This window comes from Fukomys damarensis, unplaced genomic scaffold (assembly GCF_012274545.1).
Source record: "Fukomys damarensis isolate Sample0158 unplaced genomic scaffold, DMR_v1.0_HiC HiC_scaffold_39, whole genome shotgun sequence".
NCBI classification, from domain to species: Eukaryota; Metazoa; Chordata; class Mammalia; order Rodentia; family Bathyergidae; genus Fukomys; species Fukomys damarensis.
The window spans coordinates 106,819,894-106,844,292 of record NW_022900951.1 but is presented as its reverse complement, the minus strand read 5'-3'; the positions used below and the strand labels follow the sequence as shown (position 1 = coordinate 106,844,292).

Here is a 24,399-nt window from a genome sequence, read left to right as displayed (position 1 = left end):
AAGTCCTGCCTACTCACCAATATCCCCAATATCTAGAACAGTGCCTCACATATAGAAAATATCTAATGAATGTACAGTAAATATGCAAGGAACTCTAGAAGGCAGGTGGACAAGGAGAGAAGAAAGAGAATGAATACATTAAAGTCAGTGTAGTGGAGCTAAATTCTAGTCCAGAGCCATCTGACTCCTAAACCAATGCCCTTGATCACTAGGCAGAATAGCTTCCTACCACCTTTCAATAGAAATTTATTGACAAAATACTCTCCTCAACTTTGTAACAAAATTATAGCAAGCATAAAAACTGATGGATATAAATGTGGACATAAGAAAGGCAATTGTAGGAGAGTAAATTGTCAGAGTTTCTATCTTAATAAAAGAATATAGTTGGATAAATGGCATCAATAACATACTGCCCTTGTTTCATAGGAAATAAAGAAAACATTTGAAGTAACTCACCGATGAGTGTGTCCCAGAATGTGTGTATATGTATAGTCTTCAATTTCAAATATTGATAGTAATTGATTAATTAGTGGTTCAGAAGCAATACAAAAATAAAACAGATGGCACCAATTTGATTATGGTGTGATACCATGTTAAAGTGGATGGACACGTCCAAATCTTTTTGTGTTAATGCATTCTTATGCTAAAGTGCCATATCTTCAATCCAGGTACCTGGAAGGCACTTATTCCCAACTACTCTATAACCTTGGACCTCTTAAGGAGTTGTCACATAGCACAGCTGGAAACCAGCATGCCAGAACATGTTCTTCAAACTTAGGGAAGGTATTTTGAAAACCATTTGTTACCCACTAGCAATTACCTGATGGGTACTCTCAGCTGCTACCAGTAATTGTAGGAGTCATGAGAAAATGTGCAGTCTGTTCCTCCGGTGATGTAGGACTAATCTGATAAAACATTTTCTAGATGTCCCTATCTAGTATGGAAAATAAACCAACTCAGGACTTAAAATTTCCACCACCGGGTGATGATTCTACACAGACATTTAGCACAGCATGTTTTGTTAGTGAGCTGAAATGCAGATTGCTGCCAAATAAGAATTGATCATTTAGGGATTTCTCTTTGAAAGTAAAATTTTATAAGCTTGCTTGTATGTACAGTTGTGCTTAGATGCGAAAATTATAGCTAATGAGATTGAACTGAATTATTAGTTGGACATGTCTGTCCCTGGTTGTATCTCTGAGCAAATTCCTACAGTTGTCCTAGAGAATCAGTTGAACAATAATATCATCTCTTTTGAGACAATTTATCATTCTGAGTAGATATACAAACAATGAATGTCATTGCACAGATTGCTTATTGTGCACGACATTCAACATAACTTGATTTTTTTGTCATTTACTCAAATATCTGTTAACTATGTACATTCTATGAGACACTGAATTAAGAAATGAGGAGACAAAGATGCCTTAAACCCTGTCCCTGAATAAGGGTGCTATGAGGTAGAAAAAGAGAGACTTATACGCAGTCGCTATAACTGGAGGCAGTCAGTGGTAAATGCTTAGTTGTTCTTGTTTCCTGAAATGCTCTTCGGACTTCATCCTCCATTCACTATTTGGAAGGAAATCGTATTCCTCCTTAAGGACTCATTCCGAATGATTCATTCCCAGTGAAGTCTGCAGCATTCTCCATCTCCGCCACCCTCCCACCCAAAACATACACACCCAAACTCGTTTTTGTAACTTTAATTACTCTTCTGTGTTCCCATAGCCCTTTATTCATAGTTTTATTACAGTAATTATTACAACAATTTGTATTTGGTTGTTTATATTTCTTTGCCTCTCATAATATTGCAAGTTTTTCTAGAGCAATAAATGTGCTTTTATTTTTTGAAATCTCTGTATCCCTAGTCTCTAGCACAGAACCTGGTATATAATACGGCAAAAAATTTAGACTAGAGGGAAGGAGATAGGTTTTGACGAAGGGAGGAGGGAGATGAGAGGGGTATTAAAACAGACTCTCTTCAGAATTAAGAATTGTATTGTGACAAAATAATGTCATAAATTATACACATTCCTTATCTCTATGTGTAAACAAGCCTTAGGACAATGCTATTGCCAACATTTTTTTCATTTTTTAAAATAAATTTTATTTTATTTTTATCCCATTCTCCCGTCAACCCCCCTCCCTACCCTATGTTCAAAACCTTTATTTCCATTTTTTCCTTCTATTTTCACTTTTTTTCTTGTCCCTTCCTTTCTCCCTCCCTCCATTCCCCTTCCCCTTTGAACACTTACTAACTTTTTTTTGGGGGGCGTTTTTTGAGACAGGGTCTCACTGTGTAGTTGAGACTGACCTGGAACTCACTATGTAGCCCAGGCTGGTCTTGAACTCACAGCGATCCTCCTATCTCAGCCTCCCGAGTGCTGGGATTACAGGTGTGCGCCACCACGCCCGGCTTCTTACTAACATTTTTAAAGGCATTTGGAATTAATATACATTTTGAAAACAGTACTGTATTGCCCTCCTTTTTTTTTTCCAGTACTGGGAACAGCACAGCACCATTTAGCTATATTCATGTCCCCTGTATTATTCTCTTTTTGTTTTGTTTTTTGAGACAGGGTCTCACTATGTAGCCCAGGCTGGTCTCAAACTCACAGCGATCCTCCTGCCTCAGCCTCCTGAGTGTTAGGATTACAGGCATGTGCCACCACGCCTGGCTTAGTATTATTGTCTTTTTCAAAACGTGAAAATTTAGATCATTCTCCCCACACTCAGCCCAAATTAGTCAGTTGGGCTAGGTTGATACATTGTAAATTCTCACTATTTGATCTCAGAATCCTGTGTCAAGAAGAATTCCTGGTTTTCTTATGTTTTCCAGGACTATAGAAGGAGTAGCCGAGCTGCTGATGAAAACAAAATATTTGCCCCCACCCCAGCCCAGTAAACCTACCTGTTTCCTCTAGGAGCCATTCTCCAGCCACCTTGAAAAGCCTGGTGCAAACTTGGCTGTAAAGGTCCTTTGTAGCTATAACATTCCCTAAACATTTGTCACCCCTCTCTGGGGATTAGAAGTGTAGATGAACCTAGTTATTACAATATAAACATTTAACCCAAAGGATATTTGATACCTCATGTCTGTTTTCTTGATAGTATTTACAGGGAAGCTATTTCTACCCTTAAGATATACTTCATGAAAGAGCACAGTATGACCGAGTGTGAGAACTAGGGTTACCACAGATGAAGAAATCACCAGCTCTGAAATGTGACTTCAGACTGCAATAAAGAATGCTTAGTCCTTCAGTTACTCTGTGTGTAGGAAGGGTGTATGTATGTGCACACATACACATGTGGTATTGTGTGTGTTTGTGCATGCATGCATGCTTTGTCAGAGAGGAGGCAAAAGCTGCACAGAGGAATGACCAAAACTAATATTTCAGAAATAATGTCTTTGGAAATTTGCATTTGCTTGTTCTGACCAATCAGTGACCAAAATAGCACATGTATCAATAACCTGGCCAAGGATCATCCCTGATGTTGCCAGGCTGAAAGGACGTGATGGACATTAGTGGGCTACTATTAGAACAGAGCTGCCTTCTGGGGTGTAATTGGCAGAGATTTTTGATATTACCCCTGTGGCTATCTGTAGACAGACAGAAATGTCCAAATTTTAGCTTTTTATGCTCAGATGACTTCTAGCTGTATGTCTGCTACTTGTGCAGTGGATACATGCACTTGCATATACAACCCACTTCAGTGTCTTTGCTTGTGTCCTCTCTGTTTCTAGGATGTCTTGTCACCTCTTCTCTACCTAATAACTACCCAACACTTAAGACATAGTCTATAGAAATCTGAACCATTCTTCCAAATCCTATCTTCTCTGTAAAGTATTTTGTACCTACTTAGTAGCTCCTTATTCCTTAAATTTCATTAATCTGGTCTATACCATTGAAGGATTTCGTTGTTTTCTAATTACTTAATTGAAGATGGTAAAGCCCATAGTGACAAAAATGTATTTTTCCTGTATTATCTTGAAGAATACACGCAGTCTTTTAAAACTTCTCACTTATTAAAGATTCCCTATCATATGTGATTGTTTCAAGGTTAAAGGAAGATAATGCTTGCCAAGTACAGTACTGGCATATGGTAAATGTTCAATAATTGGTGGTAGTGATGGGTGTAGGTGGTGATAGTTGTGCTAACAGTAACAAGGATTACTATCATCATCGATCCCTTCAACTTAATTGTACAGTGTTTGAGGCAGAGGCCATGTCTCCTGTTTGCTTTTTTTGCTAAACCCCCACCAAATATCTCAGTTGGCTAGCTTGATGTCTGCTGATGGTTTGCTCAGCTTTTTGCAGTAGTATAGCCTCAAAGATATGAAATTGCATCAGGACTATAATTTTCATATTTTATTGACAACTGCAGAAGCCCTAGGCATTTTTTTTCTTGGTTTGCATGTATGAGTAGTTTGGGTGGAAGCTGCTGAAATAATCATATGCTAGTAGACTGAGAAGAATAGGAAACTTCCTAATCATCCCAAACTCCTGTGTTGCGTATGCTTGGAAAAAAAAAAAACCCAGTGTGGGGAGGGATGAGAGAAGCAAACACTTACAGTAATATGCCATCTGGTAGATTGCTTTTAAATTTCAAGACTTCCTGCCAGTTTGATCCGTGTTGTTTTAATCCTTATAGGAAAGCAGGCATTGTGGCCTTATCCACTACTTGTCCATCAGACCATTTCCATAAAGATTTTGCCAGAGTTTACACTGATAAGTAAACTAGATACTAGAACCTTAAAATGACAAATCATCTGGCCTGTCATTTCTTTTCAGCTGATAATAGTAGAACTCTGAATGTAGATTCCACTGCAATGACGCTGCCTATGTCTGATCCAACTGCGTGGGCCACAGCAATGAATAATCTTGGAATGGCACCGCTGGGAATTGCTGGACAACCAATTTTACCTGGTATGTTATGTTTAATCACCTTATAAATGCTTCGTTTTATTTACCATGTGGCAATAAATATAACTGTATGACACAACTTATTTTGAAGTTGACATTTACCAGATTCTGCCGAGAGTGTGCATTTTGTAGTATGAGCTTTATAGGCTGAGTGGCCAATAGTTACTAGTACACTCCTTATTGCACTTTGGGCAAGCTGGGGGTGTGTCTGATGCAGGATAGGGTCATTAAACATTTAAACGCATCACTGAACTAAAAGGCAACAGGATTTTGGCTAGTAATTACAAAGCCTGTCTAATTTTATTGATTTCTTAGAGGAGGCAAATAAATATGAATATGGAAAGAGAACTAACTTAGACACCCTCAAAATCTTAGATTCCTAAAGAGGAAGAAAGGAGATGGCAGGGACAGCAGCCCGAAGACTATTTTAACATTGAATAACTTTGTTTATAACTATACGCACATACGAAATAATCCATAAGAGAGTGGGCATGGTAGACTAACTTCATCTCCATTAAAGAGAAAATCAGAAGAAAAAGAATCACAGCTGAAGAGTTTAGTTTACACGCAAGCAGGTTTCTTGAACAGTCAGAGCTAACTAACCATTACAATGCTTTTGTGAAAACATTTAGGAATTGCCTTCTCAAGAAGCCTGGGATGGCTTTTTCAACAGCCTAAACATTAATCTCCTCAGATTACTTTGTCCTACTTAAAAACACAAGACCAAGCCAATCTAGAATTCTGTTATGCAAAATGTGCTTTGCATAATCTGGGAATCATTTAAAATTCCAGAATGTCAGGCCCCAGGTTAGACCTACTGGATCAGAAGCCACATTTTCACAAGATCCTCAAGTGGTTCATAGGCACATTCATGTTGATAAATAGATCAAGAGTGATGCTACTTTGTTGTGCCACTTGTTTATAGAGTATTCCCTCCCTCCCCAAATAATTCTCATAATTCTAACCCATATTTAAATCCTTATAGGTTATAAAAGGGATGGGGTAGGTTGGACAACAATAACATTAATAATAAATTAAGACATCATATTGAACACCAAGAAACACGCATAAAAGCAATCAAACATGAAGAAAAGAGTATGTGAATGAGAAATGAGAGGAGCCTCACTTCTGTATGTGGGAAAGACAACCATTATACTAAACTATAATGTATATCGTGGGCTGTATTTGGTGATACTGTATCCTCTGTTACACTGACTGTGACTGAAATGAATAACCACGGATTCTTCAAGTGCTAGAATGATTGGACCATGAATCTCCTTATGTTTTAAGTGGCTACCAGGGCCAATCGGGGGACAGTTTATGTTAGTGCAGAGTGGCTAAGATATCAGACTATGGATTAAATCTGCCTGGCTTCCAAGCTTGTTTCTTTCATTAATTTCCCCATGCATAAAATTGGATTAACTCCTAGTTGTGAGAACTAAATCATGCTTAGGATAATGCCTGGTGTACAGTAGGTGCTTTAAAATATTTAAAGTTATTACTATATGTCTCATAAAGGTTTCTAAAAGAAGTAATGTATTTTTGTTTGCTCTTTATTATTTCATTATGATAGAATTTAAACTGAACTATTACATATTATTTTATACCTCTATATGGTACAGTTTTGAGTCACAATTGCTTATAGTTGAAGGTGACTAGACAACCTGATTGGGTCTAAATATCCCCAGCTAATGGCATTCCAGACCACATAGGCAGATATCCCAGGAAAAATTTCAAGGCCACATCTGCTCTGAGACTAAGGGAAAAAATGTTAACTGATGTCAGCTTATTTGTAAATTACCACATCTAAGCACAAATCTGTGAACACAAATTAATTTTCAGTTCTTATTCACTCATCTATAATGTGAAGCAGAAAGGACCTAGCACTGTAAGCAAAGATTCTTCTAAGCAACCATCGTAGGCTTAAAGTTGCAGCTGGGGTCGATAATATGGCTAGCCAATGGGGGTAGGTTTTCTTAGTTTGCTCAGAGGGCTAATTCTACAGTGATAGTACTTTGTTTAGTGCTTAACAACAGCCCGTGAAGTCACACTACTTGGATCTGTGTCCTTGCCTGTTACTTGTTAGCTGTATGCCCTTGAGCAAGTTATCCAACTTCTCTGTATCTCGGTTTACTCATCTGTAAAATGGGAATAATTATATTGTATACCTCAAAAATTGCTGTGTAGATTAAATAATGTACTTAGCACGATGTTTGACATATAATAATCACTCAAATGTTCACTGTCATCATTACTACTATTAATAGCACTATAAACTCATTGAGGTAAGGGAAGTACTAACATTCTTCCTTCAAATGGCTGCTAAGCTCTCACTTAAATTGAAAAAAGTTGAATGCTCTATGAAAGCTATTACCTCTAGTGAGCATTACCCACATCCATCTCTAACCAGAAATTTGAAATCTCAAGAGTGGTTTTAATTTTTGCCTACAGTCCCATCCCTACATTTTGTTTCCTTAATAACTGTAAAGAAATAAAAGGTTGGCTTCTCAGAGTCTCCTTCAACCTTGTGATTCAGTGACCCTGATTACCTCTGTGCTGCAAGGGAGGTTTCTTGACTCTTTGAAAACTTAGGAAATCTAATATTTAGTCCAGTAGTTCCTCTCTTGTCTTAACATACATGGGCAATACCATCAATCCATGACATCCATTGTAAAACGAGGTATATAGTCACTTTCCTATGCTGATTTTTTCCTGGGTGTAAAATTCTTTATCATTGAGAGTAGAACATGGGTTCTGGTTCAAACTGCTTAGGTTCCAATCCCTATCTACCACTAACTAGCTGTGACTTTTGGAAAGTCACTTAACCCCTCTCTTTCTGGAGCTAATAATAGCACCTATGAGAATTAATGAGTTAATACATGTCAAGTCTAAGATGAATGGCTTGCAATAATCCCTCAGTTAACTCAGCTGTGATCATTATTATACTTTCCAATTCACATATGATATATGACTTACAAAAATTTAAATTATGGATCATTTGTACCCTTAATAGCAGTGAAGGGTAACGGATATGAGAGTGAAATTCTTCCCAGGTGAAACACTGGACTGTGGCAGGTGAAGAGAACAGTATGCATCCAACAGTGCTTGTGACTGTTCCTTGTATATCTATCTAGTGGGGAATCTCACCAAAGTGGAAGGCTGGCAGCACACTCCACTGCTGCCTGCCCTTCAACTTGTCAAAGTTTGGAGAATGAGCTGCCTCAAACCATAAGTTTCCTTAAAATAAAAAAAAGCAGCAAATAATTCTCATGGAAACCTTCTTTAGGATCACCTGTTTATGGCCCAATAATTCAGCTACATTTCTGCCCCCTCCCAGTAATTTCATCCTGAGCCAGAAGAAGGTTGTTTGTCCTTTCTCATCTGGCCTATTTGACAATAAAAAAGGCTTTGACGTTGATGAAAAATAAATGATACATTAGTCTTCTTGACTTCCCCAGAGAGCTCAAATCTATACCGTCATGGATTCTGAGTCTCTTGGACACACATTTGTCACGAAGGCAGTGCCTGGTGTAATTGTTATATTTGTTGAGTAGAGCGCAGAGACAGGCCATCTCTAGGGTTTGTTGCAGAGCCGCAGTTCATCTAACATGATGTTTTGTGGAGCTGCTTTTCCACAAAGTTAATTAATAGTGATAGAAGATCAAGAGATTCCCCTCTTGCAACTATATTTTCTGCCATAGTGTTTGCTTTGCCAGACTGCTCAAATAAAACTGATGTTAGTTTTCATATGAATAGAAACACATGAAATAGTAAAGCTCCTGGTTAAGGAAAATAGTTCTGCCCCAGTCATCCCACAGGAAACCAAAAATGAACCCACTAAGGGATACTGGTTGAATTGCTGCTTGTTGCTTCCTTTATTTATCCCTCAATTACAAAATCATCAACAGCTAAGTGTGGAGCCTGTGAAGTCTCAAAGGGGCAGAGTCCCTCAGGATGATGTGTCCACTGTAGTGATTCCACTCTAATGAGAGATAGTGGAAAATATGGACTCGGAACCTTATTCCCAGAGCAGGCCCCTGCCCATCAATAAACATTGACATTCTTAAGGAGACAGCTCTCATTGAACCAAGAAGGCCAACTCTGATGAGAACAGAAAGAAAGAATGAGGTTATATGTCCTACGACAGGCCAATTTTTCTGCAAGCTCTTCAAGGATACCTGGACTTGGACTGTATTATTTCAAACATCGTCCACAAATACAGGTTCTTTTCAGTGGCAAATAAGGTGAGATCTTGAGAAAGAATACTGTTCATCATCATGGTGAACACTTTACCAAGAGCCAACAATGTATAAAATATTATATCAAACAGCAAAACTGTTTCTCCAAAGTAGGTTACTCTCAAGACTCCCCATGCAATATACCTGTATCATATTTACTCAGCTAGGTTCCAAGATGTCCTGCATGCCCCCACAACTTACATAGCAAGATTAATGGAACAGTAAACATCAGGTATTGAGACACTCTCAAGTGCTGAGGCCTAGTCATGTCTCCCAAGGACTACTATGCAAAAATAAATGCTGAAGCACTCATTGTCATAGTGTGTGAAAAGAAATGCTGTAGAGCTAATTTGATGTGGAAATATTTTAAGCTATTTAAAGCCTCCAGAGAAGTACAGAAAGTTTGCTGAGCTTGGTGGTGCATATGTGTAATCCTAGTACTATGGAGGCTGAGGCAGGATGTCTGTAAATTTGACGCCAGCTTGGGGTACATAGTGAATTCAAGATAAGCCTGAACTACATGGCAAGATCCTGTTGCAAAAGAAGAAAGAAAAGTATATGAAGCTCGATGGGTAGAAGATCTTTAATGTAACAATTGCACAGCCTTCGCTAGCTGTAATAAATAAATGTATGATAATAGGAATAGGAATTAAAAAAGATTTCCCATGGAAGCCGTTAGGAAGTGTATGAGGGAGTATATTTGTTTATTTATTCATTTATACAAAAGCATTTATCAAGGCCTACCACAGAAAGTGGTGACCAAAAATACAAAGATTCCTGCCCTTATACTGACTCCTCTAAACTACAATGTAGCAAGTGTCAGAATAGAAATTTGGACAAAAGCGTTATTTTAGCCAAGGGGAGGGGAGGGGAGAGGGTTAGGTAAATAGTGATGGTCAGGGAGGAGTCACAGAAGAGGTAATATTGGAGCTGAGTGTCCAAGGATATATAGGAGTGGAGTACACAAAATGGACTAAAAAGAATCTAGGCAGAGGAAATAGTATCTCATTGGCTGGAAGGTGTGCAAGAGGAGATATTATGGAGACACTGGTTAATTCTAAAGGGAACTATATCACCCTGCTCCACAAAGACCTTAAAACTGCTTATAATAAATATCACAGAATAAGAAAACAGGCTATAAATAAATCAGCATCTGGGAAAATATAAATAAGAATAGAAAATGAAGACCACATAGGCAAGTTAATTAAAATTCAGATGTACAGGTCATAGGATCCCACTCAGTTTCTAAAGTTGAGCCACACCAGTGACCAGGCATCCAGAACAAAAAAGGGGAACTTGTTCAGTTATGTAATTTGCATTTTTCATGTAAAGAAAATATGCTAGTCCTTTCCATGGCCCTTCATCCTGGGATGTCTGATATTCTGGTTGTGAAAGCAATTTTTTACAAGGACTTTCATATGGAAGGGTCACTAAATGAAATACTTGAGCAATCTAAAAAGGCTCAAACATTATTGTGTAGCTCAGGACTAGTCAATAATACATTGCCTAGTCTGCTACAAAATGTAAAAAACTAAAAATATAGTAAACTTCGCATGAAGCTAAAATTGCTTGATTGAAAGGACTGCCCATTATTCTGGGATGATAGACTTCCTATGTTTTTGGGTTTAGTTTTCTGCCTTTTGTGAATTGCATGAATGGTACATTGGTTACTTTTTCTGTTATTTTTATCACATATGTTTACTTGGCAAATTAAGAGGTTAGCAACCTTATGTATGTGTATATACATAATTTTATTCTTCTCTAAAATCCAGAAATCTAGGAACTATGGATAATATGGAATATCTTCATTAATTCCCCTTCAAAGATATACATAGCATCCCCAGAAGAATATTGAGGGCATGATCTGGAGCCTATGTAGATGAGTAGGAAGAGTAAGAGGAAAATAGACTAGAAAGACAGACATTTGCAAAACTTTGAACTACAGAAATGAAGCTCAATAGGTGGAAATTTGGGATCTAAATTGAGATACACTGGGGAGAGACTGAACTGAAATCATGCCACATAACCAACCCGATCCCAGTTTGCTAGCTTGCTTGACACTGTACATGAGCCAGACCCTGCCTCAACTTTCCAAAAGAGCTAAAACAAGTGTTTCACAGCTGCTTCTACGAATTTGAGAGACATTGTACAGAACTGTGGGAATATGTGCTTTTAAGAGGGCAAGTAATAAATATGGTCATTTTATAGCCCCAACAGGCTGTCCTTAGAAATCTGAGTTCTCTGTTCAGATTTTCTGCCTAAACATGTCTTCTAAGGGATCTGTGTAGAGAGGACACCCTCAGGACTGTAATGGGTTAAAATGTATCAATACCCAGGCATAATTCCAAATTTCCACTGAATTTTTTTAGAAATTCTAAAGAAATAACATTAATGTCCCAGAAATGTGTAGCTGGATTGGAATCATAATTTTCTATAAAATAGCTTAATTGTGCATATGTAATTAGATCCTATTTAGAACACTTACTTTGGAGTAATCTGTGGTAGAATTTCAGTGGTTTTATGCTTAGTAAAGCTAATTCCTAGGGATCAACGGTGTCTAGAACACCTGAAATATCAGAAGTGCTTTATGGAGCCAGGGAGACTTGGATGGGAAGAAGTCAGTGGAGGTACAGCCTTTCTGAGGGTATAAAGGGGCCTGTTGGAACCCGGGTTCAGTCTGAAAATGCAAGCAGGATAGTAAATGAATCCTGTCCTACCTTTGCCTACATGCAATTTATACATTACCACACTTTCAGCTTCTGTGGCCCAAAGTTGAGACCATGAAGTTTTTAAAAGGTCTTTAAGTTGCCTTCTACTGTGGAAATACATGTATCAAATATCTCAGTAGGAGGTTCTAGAGCCAGGAATAAGTAAAGGCCCACCACAGAGATGAGTAAGTAATACTAAGGTTAATCTGACCAAGAGCATCTTTTGTTTTTCTTTGAACCCATGAGCACTGTGAAGAGTAGTATAAACTAATGGTTAGGCACATGATTAGTAAGAGCCACATACTGTGTGGTGTTACTATGTTATCCCTATGAGCTTCATTTTCCTCATCTGATACTTAACCCTTAGGATTGTTGTGAAAATTCAGTTAGATGATGTACATAAAAGCTGAGAATTCATAAATAATTGATGAGCAGCTAGTATTATGGGTACCATCTCTTGCTACTGCCATGAAAGTAGAAGTTGCATTTTATAGGACAATAGCTAGTGTGATCTGGCCTGCCAGAAAACATTAAGGATTGGACCATAAACTGGGCACATGTAATAACTTTGTCAGATATGAAAAGATGGAAAAAGTCTAAGGTTTCTAGGGCTTTGTAGACAATAGTAGTCTTAGTACATTGAAGACTGACATTGTTCCAACTGGCCCTTCCACACAGCAACATACAGTGATGACAGTTGCTTGACACTCTAGTTCTAGAGCCCTACAGGATCCCAAAGAGTCTTTTCAGTAATCTGAGAAAAGTCATTGTCAGTCTAGTTCGGCGGATTAGTTGTCTATTTTTTTGTCCTTTAAAAAGAATCAACTCTACTAACAGATCACAACTCATATTGGCCATACTAGGTATTCTCCTTGTATATCACTATATAACAAACTGCCTTAAAATTGGGAGGTTTGAAACATAATCAGTTTTAGCTGGGTGTGATGACCTTAATCTCAATACTGTAGGAGGCTGAGGCAGGAGGATCACAAGTTTGAGCCCCCCAAAAAACTAAAGGTTGGGGATGTAGTGCAAAATCTTGGTTCAATCCCCAGAACGACAAAAATAAACAAATAAATGAATAAAAGCCACACTCAGTTTATTATACTGACTGAGAATTTCTGGATGAGAAATTTGGGCAAGACTCAAACAGGCAATTCTGTTCCATATGGTATCAACTTGAGATACTTCAATTGTGGCAAACTGGTCTGGAAGTTCCAAGACTTCACTCATGTATAGCACTTTGGTAATGACAGATGAATGACTATTCTGCCATAAAGAAGGATAAACGAGACATTTTTAGGTAAATGGATGTACCTTGAGTACATATTAAGTGAAATATATCGAACACACATATTTAAATATCACATTGTTTCTCTTGTGTGAGATGTCCAGCGGTAAATAAGGATCAAAATGGAAGATAGATATAGGGAAGAAGAAAATGCTCAACTGGGAAGAGCAACAAAGGAGGGGGAAGAAAGGAGGGAAGTAAGGAAATAGGGATTAAAATTTTTTAAAAGGAAAGCAATAGAAACAAATTTTGTAAATGGAGAGGAAAACAAGGATTGAAGGGAAGGGAAGGGAATGGGAAAAAATTAGGATATATTATGTACAGGTATAAATTCCCTATGATGAATGTGATCATTATATATATCAAAAATGTACCAATAAAATTATTTTTCAAAAACACTGGGCTCAACTGGATCTCTTGATTTCCATTTACTCTAAGACACTCTCCCCTTGTTCTCTCCAGCATGGTAATCAGATGTCTTACATGGCAACTCAAAGCTTCTTTAGCATATACTCGTAGAGGAAAAAGTGGAAATCATTCATCTCTTGAGGCTCAGACCTGCAAGAGGACAGTGCATTCCTTCTGTCATATTCTATTGGTCATAGCAGTTCTAGCACATCTGGAGTCAAAGTGACCAGGGGATCATAGACCTTGTGTTTGGATAGGAGGACTATCAAAGAATTTTTATCCACCTCTAATCTACCACACTATGAAAAAATTTTGTATAGCACCATTTGTTGCTCATGAGCTGTGTTTTTCAACATATGAGATATGATACAAATATGCACTGACTTTAAATTTTAAAATATGTATTACAGTAAAAGACACATTTCCATTAATTCCCCTCAGAATACTCTCCTTTACTTGAAGCACATATATTCCATCATTCTTGCTACTTTATGAAGCAGTTCCACAAATCTTCTTTCATGGGGATCTTTATAAGTTGTGATAAAAGTTACAGTAAATGCTGCTGCTGAGTGTCATCCAGTGGAAAAGCAGGCTTGTAAAAACATTACAGCACATCTTCTACCTTATTCACCAAATCTGGCACCGTGCAACTTGTGGCTCTTCCCAAAGTCAGAGTGACTGAGAAGGGTAAATGTTTTGAATTGATTCAGGACATCAAGGCTGCCATGACAGCACAACTAAAGACATAAAAGTTTTCCAGAACTGCTTCAGAAAGTAGCAGAATCATGGGGTAGATATGTTTGAGTGAGGAAATATTTTGAGGAGAATTAATGACACTGTGTCTTTTACTGTAATATTTTTAATTTTTATCATTCATATTTTTATCACATGTCATACCTGTGTGATTTTTATGCCTACAATTAAAATAATCGATAAAAATGATTGTCATAATGCATTGAGTGACAGTATAATGGTTAAGAGCATTAGAATTTGAATCCTAGTTCTGCCTTTTAGTGGCTGCGTAAACTTGAACAAGTAACTAAACCCCTCTGAGCCCTAGTTTCTTCATCTATAAAATGATGAAGGATAACGATAATACTCCCCCTCAGTTATATTAGAATGAGATCATATAAAATCCTTAGCACAGTACCTAACACATTGTAAGCTTTCAACAAACAATTTTGGTGGTGATAATATTGATGATTCAGCATTTTAGCTCTGCGTGGCTGTTTCCAAACTAGAGTATGAAGTCAAATCCAATACCTGGCACAAGGCCTGGCATTAAAATATTGAGCAAATGGGCATTCAGACAACTGTATAGCAGCACAAAAATGATATTTGTCTTCACTGAAATTCTTTGATTTGGATGTATACAGAAGATAGAGGATAACATTGCTAGGTTGTGTAAGTTGCTAAGTTGCAGGAAGGCTCAAGACTACACTGAAATAATTGAAATCGTATGGTAGAGCTGTAGCACTGAGGAACAGCCTAGCCTGACTAACAGGCAGCATTTGCAGCATTTCAAATAGGCTGGGACTTTGGGAAGTGCATGAATCAGAAGAGGAAATACAAACCAATTAATATGGTTTGCCCAGAAATGGCCATGCCAAGAGTGAAGAAGGATGTGGGGAAAGGGTGCTAAAAGAAAAGATACAATATTAAATGCAAAACTGAACAGGGTATTTATTGTGAAAAAGCCTGGAAGAATGCCTTGACCTTTTCCATGGCACCTTTGCATGATTTCAAATCTCCTTCAGACGGTTGAATTCATAACGTTAAGTGGCAATAGTATGTTCCTGTTGGCTGTATACCTCAAGCCAGGTCAGATGCCAGCAAAAAGGAGAGAATTTCCCAGTGTGTTTTAGATTGCACTTTGATTATTTCGGTTCTGCAGTACTTGTATAAGGTCCATCATTTCAGTTCTTTTTCATTGGCATTGAAAATCCACTTTAGCATTTAATGGTTTAAGATAAACCAAGGAGCCTTTGAAATGTCATGTACAACCTGCCCTCTAGCAAGCATTGCTGGGCAGAGTAGTTTATGGAACTCTTGGCATATTGAACAAAAGGAAGAAGGGGAGTTTATCTACTCTGGCTTTAGCCATATGTCATGAGTACATTTGCTTTTAAATGAATTTATAGAATATTAATGTAATCACCAAACAGCAGAGTGGTGAATGCATCAGTCAGAAGTTAAATTTATCTTATATATTTGCTCATGTTTGCCTCTATGTATTAGAAGACAGAACTGGGAGACAGGCATTTCCTTCTCAGTGGAAGTGGCAGAACTTGTATAATGAAGTGATATTTCTGCAATCTGTAGTAAGGTAGAGTTGTGAGTGAAAGAGCTATATGAATAACAATGAGGCAGACAGAACAATAAAAAGACAAACATTTCATAGGAGGGGAAAATAGATGGGCTTGTTTGACACGTAATCTAATCTGATCTTTTCCTAACAAAAACTAATAGTTTGTAAATGGATGAGATAATGTTAACAGTTTCTCCAAGATCTTCTGCATAAGGAATGTGATTTTTCCAAAGACATAAATGGTCTTATTATATAGCATAGGAAGACAGGTACCAGGGGCCTTAAATTCTCTAAGACCAAAAGGGAACTAGACACCCCCCCACTCCCTGCCTAGAGCCTGACATATAGGAAGCCAATCACAAATGTTTGTGTTATGCCAGAATGAATGTCTGAACCAGTGAATTTATCAATGTAATTGCACATCTTGAGTGGAAGAAAGAAAACTTAGCATTCAGGACTGCCTATCATGCCAGAGGTCTTCATATCTGTTCTGTCTTTTCATCCTTTAAGGTAAATCTTATTTGTCCCCACTTCAACTAAAAAGGAAATAGAAACAGAGATATTAAGAAACTTGTGTCAGGATCACATAACTATATGGAGGAGAATAGAGATATGAAAGCTACAGGAGGGGTATGTGTGTGTGAGTGTACATGTGTGTGTGTACGTATGCATGTACGTGTACATGCATGATGAGTGAGATGACATATGAGTGCTAAACTTACATGTTTTCATTTTAAAAATTCCTCTTGGGAGAATTTTTTTTCTCCTAAAACTTTTGAAGGTCAAGACAGGCTAAGACAGAGCTTTTGAAGGTCTGTCTCAGGCTGACAAGCATGTGAGAGAATCACAGATGCCCTAGCTTGCTTGGGCTGGGTGTGTAACAGGAGATGCCCATGTGCCACCCACCTGTCCATCTGCCTAGGCACAGGACTCCCTCTTACTAGGCCTGCTAGACCTGAAGCTCTGCTTTTGCGGGAACCACAAGTTCTTCCTGCTGTTTAGGCCCACGTCCTCTAGCGTCTTGGAAGAACTTCACAGGGACTTCAGGATTTCCTTGATGACATCCTGACAAGCATTCCCCCTCTGATCTTTGTGGTGAGCATGGTGAAGTTTTGGGGAATAAAGCCTGCTACTACTACTGCAACTGCCCCCACATTACCAGAACTTTTTATGCAATATTTTCTGTGTTTACAGTACATTGCATATGGTTCTATAATAAGGACAGGTTTGAGAGGTAGGGAAAACAAAGTGCACTCCCTTCTCTCAAAGAAATTGCATTTTTATATAGAAATGAAATTTAAACAGTGAAATCAGTACTGACCTTAGACCCAGGCAAGTGAGGCCCTTGCCCTGGGACCATACCTTAAGGGGACTCATGCTTTAGAAAACCTACCTTGATATGTTCTAAGTCCTTCTGCAGTGCTGACTGGTCAGCATGGTTAGTCTCATCAGGGTAAATGCACTGATTCCAGAGCACATCCTACCTGTGTTTCAACCACAAGAATCCCTTTTTCTGAAATTTTCTATTTCCTGAAGTTTTCTAAGATTTCCTCCTGAGGAGGTTAGCTGTTTCATCTGGACGAGGAGCTACAATCTCAAACTAGACCCTCGTGGACTTGGGTATCCATTTCTCCCCTTTGTGACATTTACCAGTCCTCTACCCCACATACGGAATCAACTGGATGCCCCAAGAAGCTTCAGGATGCATGCCTTTGGAATCCTCCCAGAGTCTTGGTTCCAGGAGAATGGCCTGACAAGTAAATCACTCCAGCTGGATGAAGTGATTTTTTTAATGGTATCATGTGAGACTGTGCCACCAGAGTGCAGTTGATGCTGATTGGGGTTGAATCAAATTGTGTACAGAGAGAAGCCCCCTCAAAAACTGGGCACTGTCACACCTTCTTAAGGCATCCCTGAATGAAACAAAATGCCAAATAAAGTAAAATAAAATTCAGTAGCAACAGATATAGAAAAGTTTTTAGACAAAGAGTTAAAAATGTACCAGAATTGTCTGCAAAAGCATTTCAAGGAGAGTGAGATTTAAACTAGACCTTGAAGAATGGGAAAGTTTCAGGGAGGCTCAAATGATTCTAGGCAGGGAGAAAAATATGAACAAAGGCACAGAGAGTAGTTAATTACTGAGGCTTTTTGTGTTGTGCATTGTGCTATACACATTACATTCATCATTTTAATTATTCCTCCCAGCTCTCTGTCAGGTAGGACTTATGAACCCTATTTTACCGCTGAGAAAATGGAAGTTCATGTTGCTAGCAAATGGTAGAAATAGAACCCAAGTCTGCTTGATATGTGTGCTTTTAACACCGTGCTGTACTGTTTACAGAACATATGGACAAGGGATAGTGGTTGGAATTGAGCTGAGGGCGTGTGTTGGAAACTAAAGGAAGCAAGATCACTAGACAAAGTGCAGTCATATTATAAAGGATGTTGAATATCAAAATGAGATGTAGAAACTTACATAGGCCCCAGTCAAAAAGAAAAGAAAAACCAGCCCTATTCAAAGGGAAATACACAGCTGTAATATAATATTTAAGACCTGAGAATACTAAGCACCATGTTTTTTTAAAAATATTTTGCTTTAGAAAGACCCTTGCTTTGAAACTTATAAGATGACATTTTGTCTCAACTTGACCTTGCCCGGTATCATTTACTGATCTCTCTTTCCTCTCCTTTTTAGACTTTGATCCTGCTCTTGGAATGATGACTGGAATTCCGCCAATAACTCCAATGATGCCTGGTTTGGGAATAGTGCCTCCACCAATTCCTCCAGATATGCCAGTAGTAAAAGAGATCATACACTGCAAAAGCTGCACACTCTTCCCTCCCAACCCAAGTACTGTTCTGCTTTTTTCCCGTATAAGTCACAATGTCTTGGTGTATAAGAAAGCCTTCATCGGATTTAAAACAATACCTAGGGGCTTCATAGATGTATGTGCGGAAGCTTCACCTAGAAAACAAGATAAAATTGTTTCTCATTTCATGCAGAGAACACTGGTTTTCTGTGCTGGTTGCAATACAAGTAAAACAACATGTTTTTAATGCCGTCTGGTGGGGAATTCAAGTGTGTTAGTTGAGAAGAAGGCACCCAGTACAAAGTGCTCCGCGCTGTCATTTGTAGTGTTCTCATAAGTGGCCCACATGCTGGGGATGGCAGAGCTTGACCATGGTCTGAGCCTACCTGAGGTACACGATAATCTGTATTTGGTGCTAGGAATTTTCCACTGCTACCAGCTAGTCACACATCATTCCTGCTGTTTCAACGGATGAGCAGCAATACAGAGTGAGGTATAGTTCAACTTGTGGGGAGGGCAAAGAGCAATGTTACGGCTAAGCCAAACTACTTGTAGCCATCCAGTCAAAACAATTCACATGAAAACAGTCTAGGCATCTGTCTTGTCTTATTGGTTCTATATTCTTTAGGATTATAGGCTTCTCCTTAAACTCACTTGAAAATATCAGTGAAGATAGGGATATTGAAGTTTAAATGCACCACCAATAAAATGGACTCAAAATTTCTTCAGATCCATTTTGAGTTTCAAATCCTTTAGATGATTATGAGCTGCTTCCGCATATGACTTAAGCCTCAGTAATGTTTTTTCCATAGTCCTGGTGGTGCTAGGTGACATGCTGAGGGAGCTCCTGCTGTGGTATAAAGAGACCTATTCACATGAATAAACCTTATCAAAATAAACATGAACCTTGACATGTGACTACCAACAGTTAAGCATGATTTAGACCCCAGCAGAGACCCAAATTCTGTAGTACTTGGTGTGATCTGCTTGTAACTGAGAAGGTTTCAGAATCATCCAGGATTAGACATATCCTCTTGGACACTTTTGCTAGTGCAAACTGATCTTAATGCCTTCTAGTTTTTTAACTTGATTTTCCTTTTTTTTTTTAAACTTGGTTTTCAACAGGGTACATCCTTCCAGACCAATAAGAAATCTAGGAGGCCTACATCTCATAAAACTGTATTTGAAGAAGAGCTGGCATATCAGAAAGAGAGTTAGGGACCTGAGAATAAAATGTCCTTTGTAGGCCTTACTTGCCAGTTCAAATGGCCATTCCTAGATTTTTGTTTAGTGCTTCAGTGAATGGGAAGTGCTGTTATATCTTTGTCTCTTACACTTAGTTCCATTGTCCCTACAAATGTACAATGTCCTTTGCCTTCTTTGCTTCCATTTTGTTGCTTTTGGATTGGAGAAATCTCTCTATTCTTGATAGTACCCTTTTCATGTCAAAAGCCATAAATTTAGGCCTTGAAAGTGTTAAAACCTCTTTATGAAAAAGTAAAATCGTGTTGATTTAATTATCTACAGATGGTATACTAAGCCTGCACTAGGCTTACACTACCTCAGTCAAGTCTAAGCTAATGGGATGGCTGAAAACCTAAAATGTCCAGATCAAGGGCAGTAAATGACTTTAGGAATGTTAAATTTCTAAATTTCCAAAGAATAGCACAGATTCCTTGTTTATAACTCACAGACTGCATTGTTGAGCAGTCTGTGAATGCATGTCAAAATACGTGGCTAAAAGAGGTTGTAACTTCATAATATCTATTAAAAGAAATAGAAATCTTGCAAATATATGACCCATCTTTTTCCATCTGAAGCCACGCCTTCTCAGTTCTGAGTTGGAAGTGCTGCAGAGTGAGAGGGAATCACTAGACACTCACAGCTCGATCTGCAATTCTTTAATCTTTGGACCAAGAATGCTGAAAGAGCAATTAGTGCCAGTAAGGGTGTGTGGCTTCTGGGAAGGAAGCTGGCTTTAGAATTGAATTCAAAAATAATACTACTAACAAAGGTTAAAATACACTGGTGTTCTGTTTGCTTTATTAGAATTCAAATTTGAGGAAAAGGGGTCTTGTTATTAATTGGGTAGAAAAAAACACTAACTGAGGTACCTCCCTTAGTTCTTTACTGAAAAAAGGCATGGCAAAGTGCCATTATTGCTAACAGTGACAAGGCTTGTCTTTGTGAAGGTAAGACCAGAATATCGGTAGAAGACATAACAGGGGAGTTGGTATGATTGAACCCCTTATGTACTCCTGCCCCCCCAATAATGCCTTGATTATAACTCCACTGCTTTCTCTGGCCTGCCTCTGGTATATTCTGTTACACCCACTGACCTCTGACTCCAAAGTTCCTCTCAGCAATGATGAGGTCTGCTGATTCAGAGACCCTCACAGTATCTTTATTCACCACCTAGTCTGCTTCCAACTCTTGTTGCTTATTAGAAAGTAACTTTTCCATCAGTTCCTTCCCTTCTGTTCTACCTGACAGTTCATCCAGATGCTTGTCACATATACAGAGCCATAAAATTGTCCTGGGGCTCTCATCGCCCACAAATTCATAGTCTCACTCCTGACCTCAAATTGCACTGCTTTGTGACTTTTTTTAATCTATCATTTCTACTTGCCGCATACCCACCCTTTAGTCAGGTTCAGTTGCTTTCTGACCTCACACTCCTTCCACTCCCCTCCAGCCAACCTCTGAGCACACATTCTACTAGCATGCTTCTGCCTGGAAGGCAATGCAATTAAATCTGTGGTGAATCATTCTAACGCACTTTCACTTAAAGAGTGGGCACTAGACCCAATATATATTTTTTATGTTCTTAAATTACTTTATATCTCTGCTTTATTTAGTACTATTGACCCCTTTGTCCTTCTTGAAACTGTAAGTCATTTGAAGGTGAAAGAATGACTTGTAGCCACCCAGACAGATTACATAAATCAAAAGGAAAGACCACACTCTCAGGAATCCCAACATTTCAAACTTTAAAAAGAAAAAGAGGAGTTTACATTTTGGTACATTCCTTAGCAGCAAAAGTCCCCCAAAAGATTGTATAGCTATTGCTAGTTCTTTTCATCTTCTATTTTACCTCCTCTTCTCTGATGTTATTGTTCCTATGTCTCTATCAACATGTCCCTTGTTTAAGAATATTAATGAACTTACAATGCTAAAACCAGTGGTCGGTTCTCAGTTCTCTTTCTAGTTGATCTAATAACAATATATGACACCATTGATTACTTTTTACTCCTTGTTATACTTTCTTCATCTGGCTTCCAGGACACTATACTATTAGTTTTCTCCCCACCATACTGGTTGTTCTTTCTCAGTCACCTTTGTTGACAACCTCTGGTCTTCCCTGACATATTATTGCCAAGTCATGTGATTCGGTCCTTGAACCTTTTTTTTGTTTAATCTACAATCATGCTTTTTATAATCTAATCTAATCTTGTAGTTTAAAAACTATTCATGAATGATGCCCAAATTTATTCTTTGAGTTTAGACCTAGCCTCTGAGCCCCAAATTCATATACAACTTCCTACTAGCTATCTCCATTTGAAAATCAAATAGATATCTCAAACTTAACATGTTCCAAATTAAACTTCTAGATTTGCCCCCAAGCCTGTTCCACTAGTAGTTTCCCCAATGCAGATAGTAGAAACTGCATTCTTTCATTCGCTCAGGACAAAGTTAGACATTATCCTTACCTCCTTTCCTTTCCTCACATACCACATTTCATGTTAGAAAATTCTGTCTGTCTTGAATTATATAGAGGAAATGCTACTATTTTCATAATAATCACTGCTATGATCCAATTTATATCCATTATGATTCATTTTCTGAACTATTGCAGTAGCCTTCCAGTTGGGTTTCCTCTCTCACCTTCCCCCCAACCCAGAGTCTATTCTTAATAGAATAGGCAGAATGATCCTTTTAAAGCTAAGTCAGATTATGTCCCTCCTCTACTAAAAACCTTTCAATGGCTCTCCAATTTACTCACAATAAAAGCTAAATCCTTTTAAAAGCATAGGAGGTCCTATATGGTCTGTTCTCCTCCACATTATCTTTTTTACTTTCTTTCCTGCTCTCCTCTGTATTGCTCACTGTTCTCATCACAATGACCTCCATCCACACTGTTTTTTGAAAATACCAGAACACACCAGATATTCTTGCATCACACAGCCTTTGCACTGGCTCTTTACTCTGCCCAGAAAACCTTTTCCCCAAATAGCTATATAGTTGACTCTCTCAGTTTCTTCATATCTTTACTAGATGTCATTTTCTCAGTGGTTCTGATAATCTCCTTAAAAGTGCAGCTTTCCCTACCATATGCCCTGTGCTACTTACCATCACTATTTTTATATAACACATTATATTTTTAACAGCCTATGCAATTTATAGAATAGAAACTCTAAAAAGACTAGAATTTTTGTCTGTCCTATTCATTAAAATTTCCCCAGAACTTAGAAAAGTATCTGGCATATAATAGCTATTCAATAAATGTTTGTTGAAGGGTGAATGGAAGGACAGGTGGGTGGACGGATGGATGCATGGTGAAAGAAGAAGCAGTCAGAGCTCTGAAAAGCAAACCAAGAGAATAGAGGGTAATTGCTATTACCTGCAGATGACTTTCAAATCTATATTTTCGGTCTGTATCTCTCTTCTGAGCTTCAGGTACATGTAGCCAACTACCCACCAGAGTTGTCTCAGTTAATCTGATTCATTAGATGTTTTAAACATCAGATGTTTAAAAAAATGATATTAAAGTATAGTATATTCTACTCCCAGCTCTGTCACTAGTGAGCTCTGGGATCTGGTCCAGTCATATAATGTTCTTGGGTCTGATTTCCTTATCTAGAAAGCAAAGATAATTGGATTAGACTAGCCTAGATAGCTCCAAGACTTCATCCAGCTCTAAAATTATGATTGTACACATAAAAATGTAGCTATCACTATAATTTGTTTGCCTAGGCAAAGCCCATTAGAATGTATTAGGCAAAACAAGAGCAACTCGATTGATAGCATAAAGAACTTTTTGCCTTCACTAGAACACGCAGCGTAGCATAACAAAATACTCGCGATCCAAAGTAGCATGGGCCTAGTTTCATAGCCCAGCTGTCCATCACTAAATACCCATGACATCTTTGGTGAGTGACTTAACCTCTCTGATCTAGACTAGGCAAAATGAGACACAGTCTAAGTAATCAGTGGCTCATACTAGGCTAGAGCAAACCAAGTACAAGTCTCCTATAGATAAGTGGTAAGTATCCCATTGTCCTGGAAGCAACATCCTCTGAAACCCAGGATTTACAGATGTAGCAAACAGCAACATCAAACCCACTCTGGAATACACTTTTTGTTCTCATAGTGGGTGGCTATCAGAGCTTTACTGATTTTCCAATTAGCAGTTCCTGTGGTGAGAGAAGAGGGCAGCACCATCTGTAGAGAGTAGTCAATTTGCCAGGGTTTTTCACTTCAGCTGGTAGACCTTCTGTATGGGGAAGGTACGTTTTGATTCTAGTAGAAATGACAGTGAATGAGGAATAAATGATGGACTGTCATCTGCTCTCTATGTCCAGGCACATGGGGAAACTCAGGAACCAGAAAAGGGGCAATTTTTTTCATTTTACTATATCAAAACAGTTTGGACCCCATTTTGGTTCTCAGGGTTGGACTTTACTAAGAGAATTAGACAAAGCAAGTGAATT

General features: G+C 38.3%; 1 protein-coding gene across 4 annotated transcripts in view; it reads left to right on the top strand.

The window, feature by feature from the left end:
- Nucleotides 1-24,399, top strand: part of Enox2 (ecto-NOX disulfide-thiol exchanger 2) — a 294,940-nt gene that overhangs the window by 209,131 nt on the left and 61,410 nt on the right. For all 4 annotated transcript variants that reach the window (XM_033760415.1, XM_033760416.1, XM_033760413.1 and 1 more), the window contains 2 exons: nt 4,794-4,928; nt 18,574-18,729. In XM_033760415.1, the coding sequence (XP_033616306.1) occupies nt 4,832-4,928; nt 18,574-18,729 (253 nt within the window). In that variant the 5' untranslated portion in view covers nt 4,794-4,831. The remainder of the gene's footprint in view (nt 1-4,793; nt 4,929-18,573; nt 18,730-24,399) is intronic.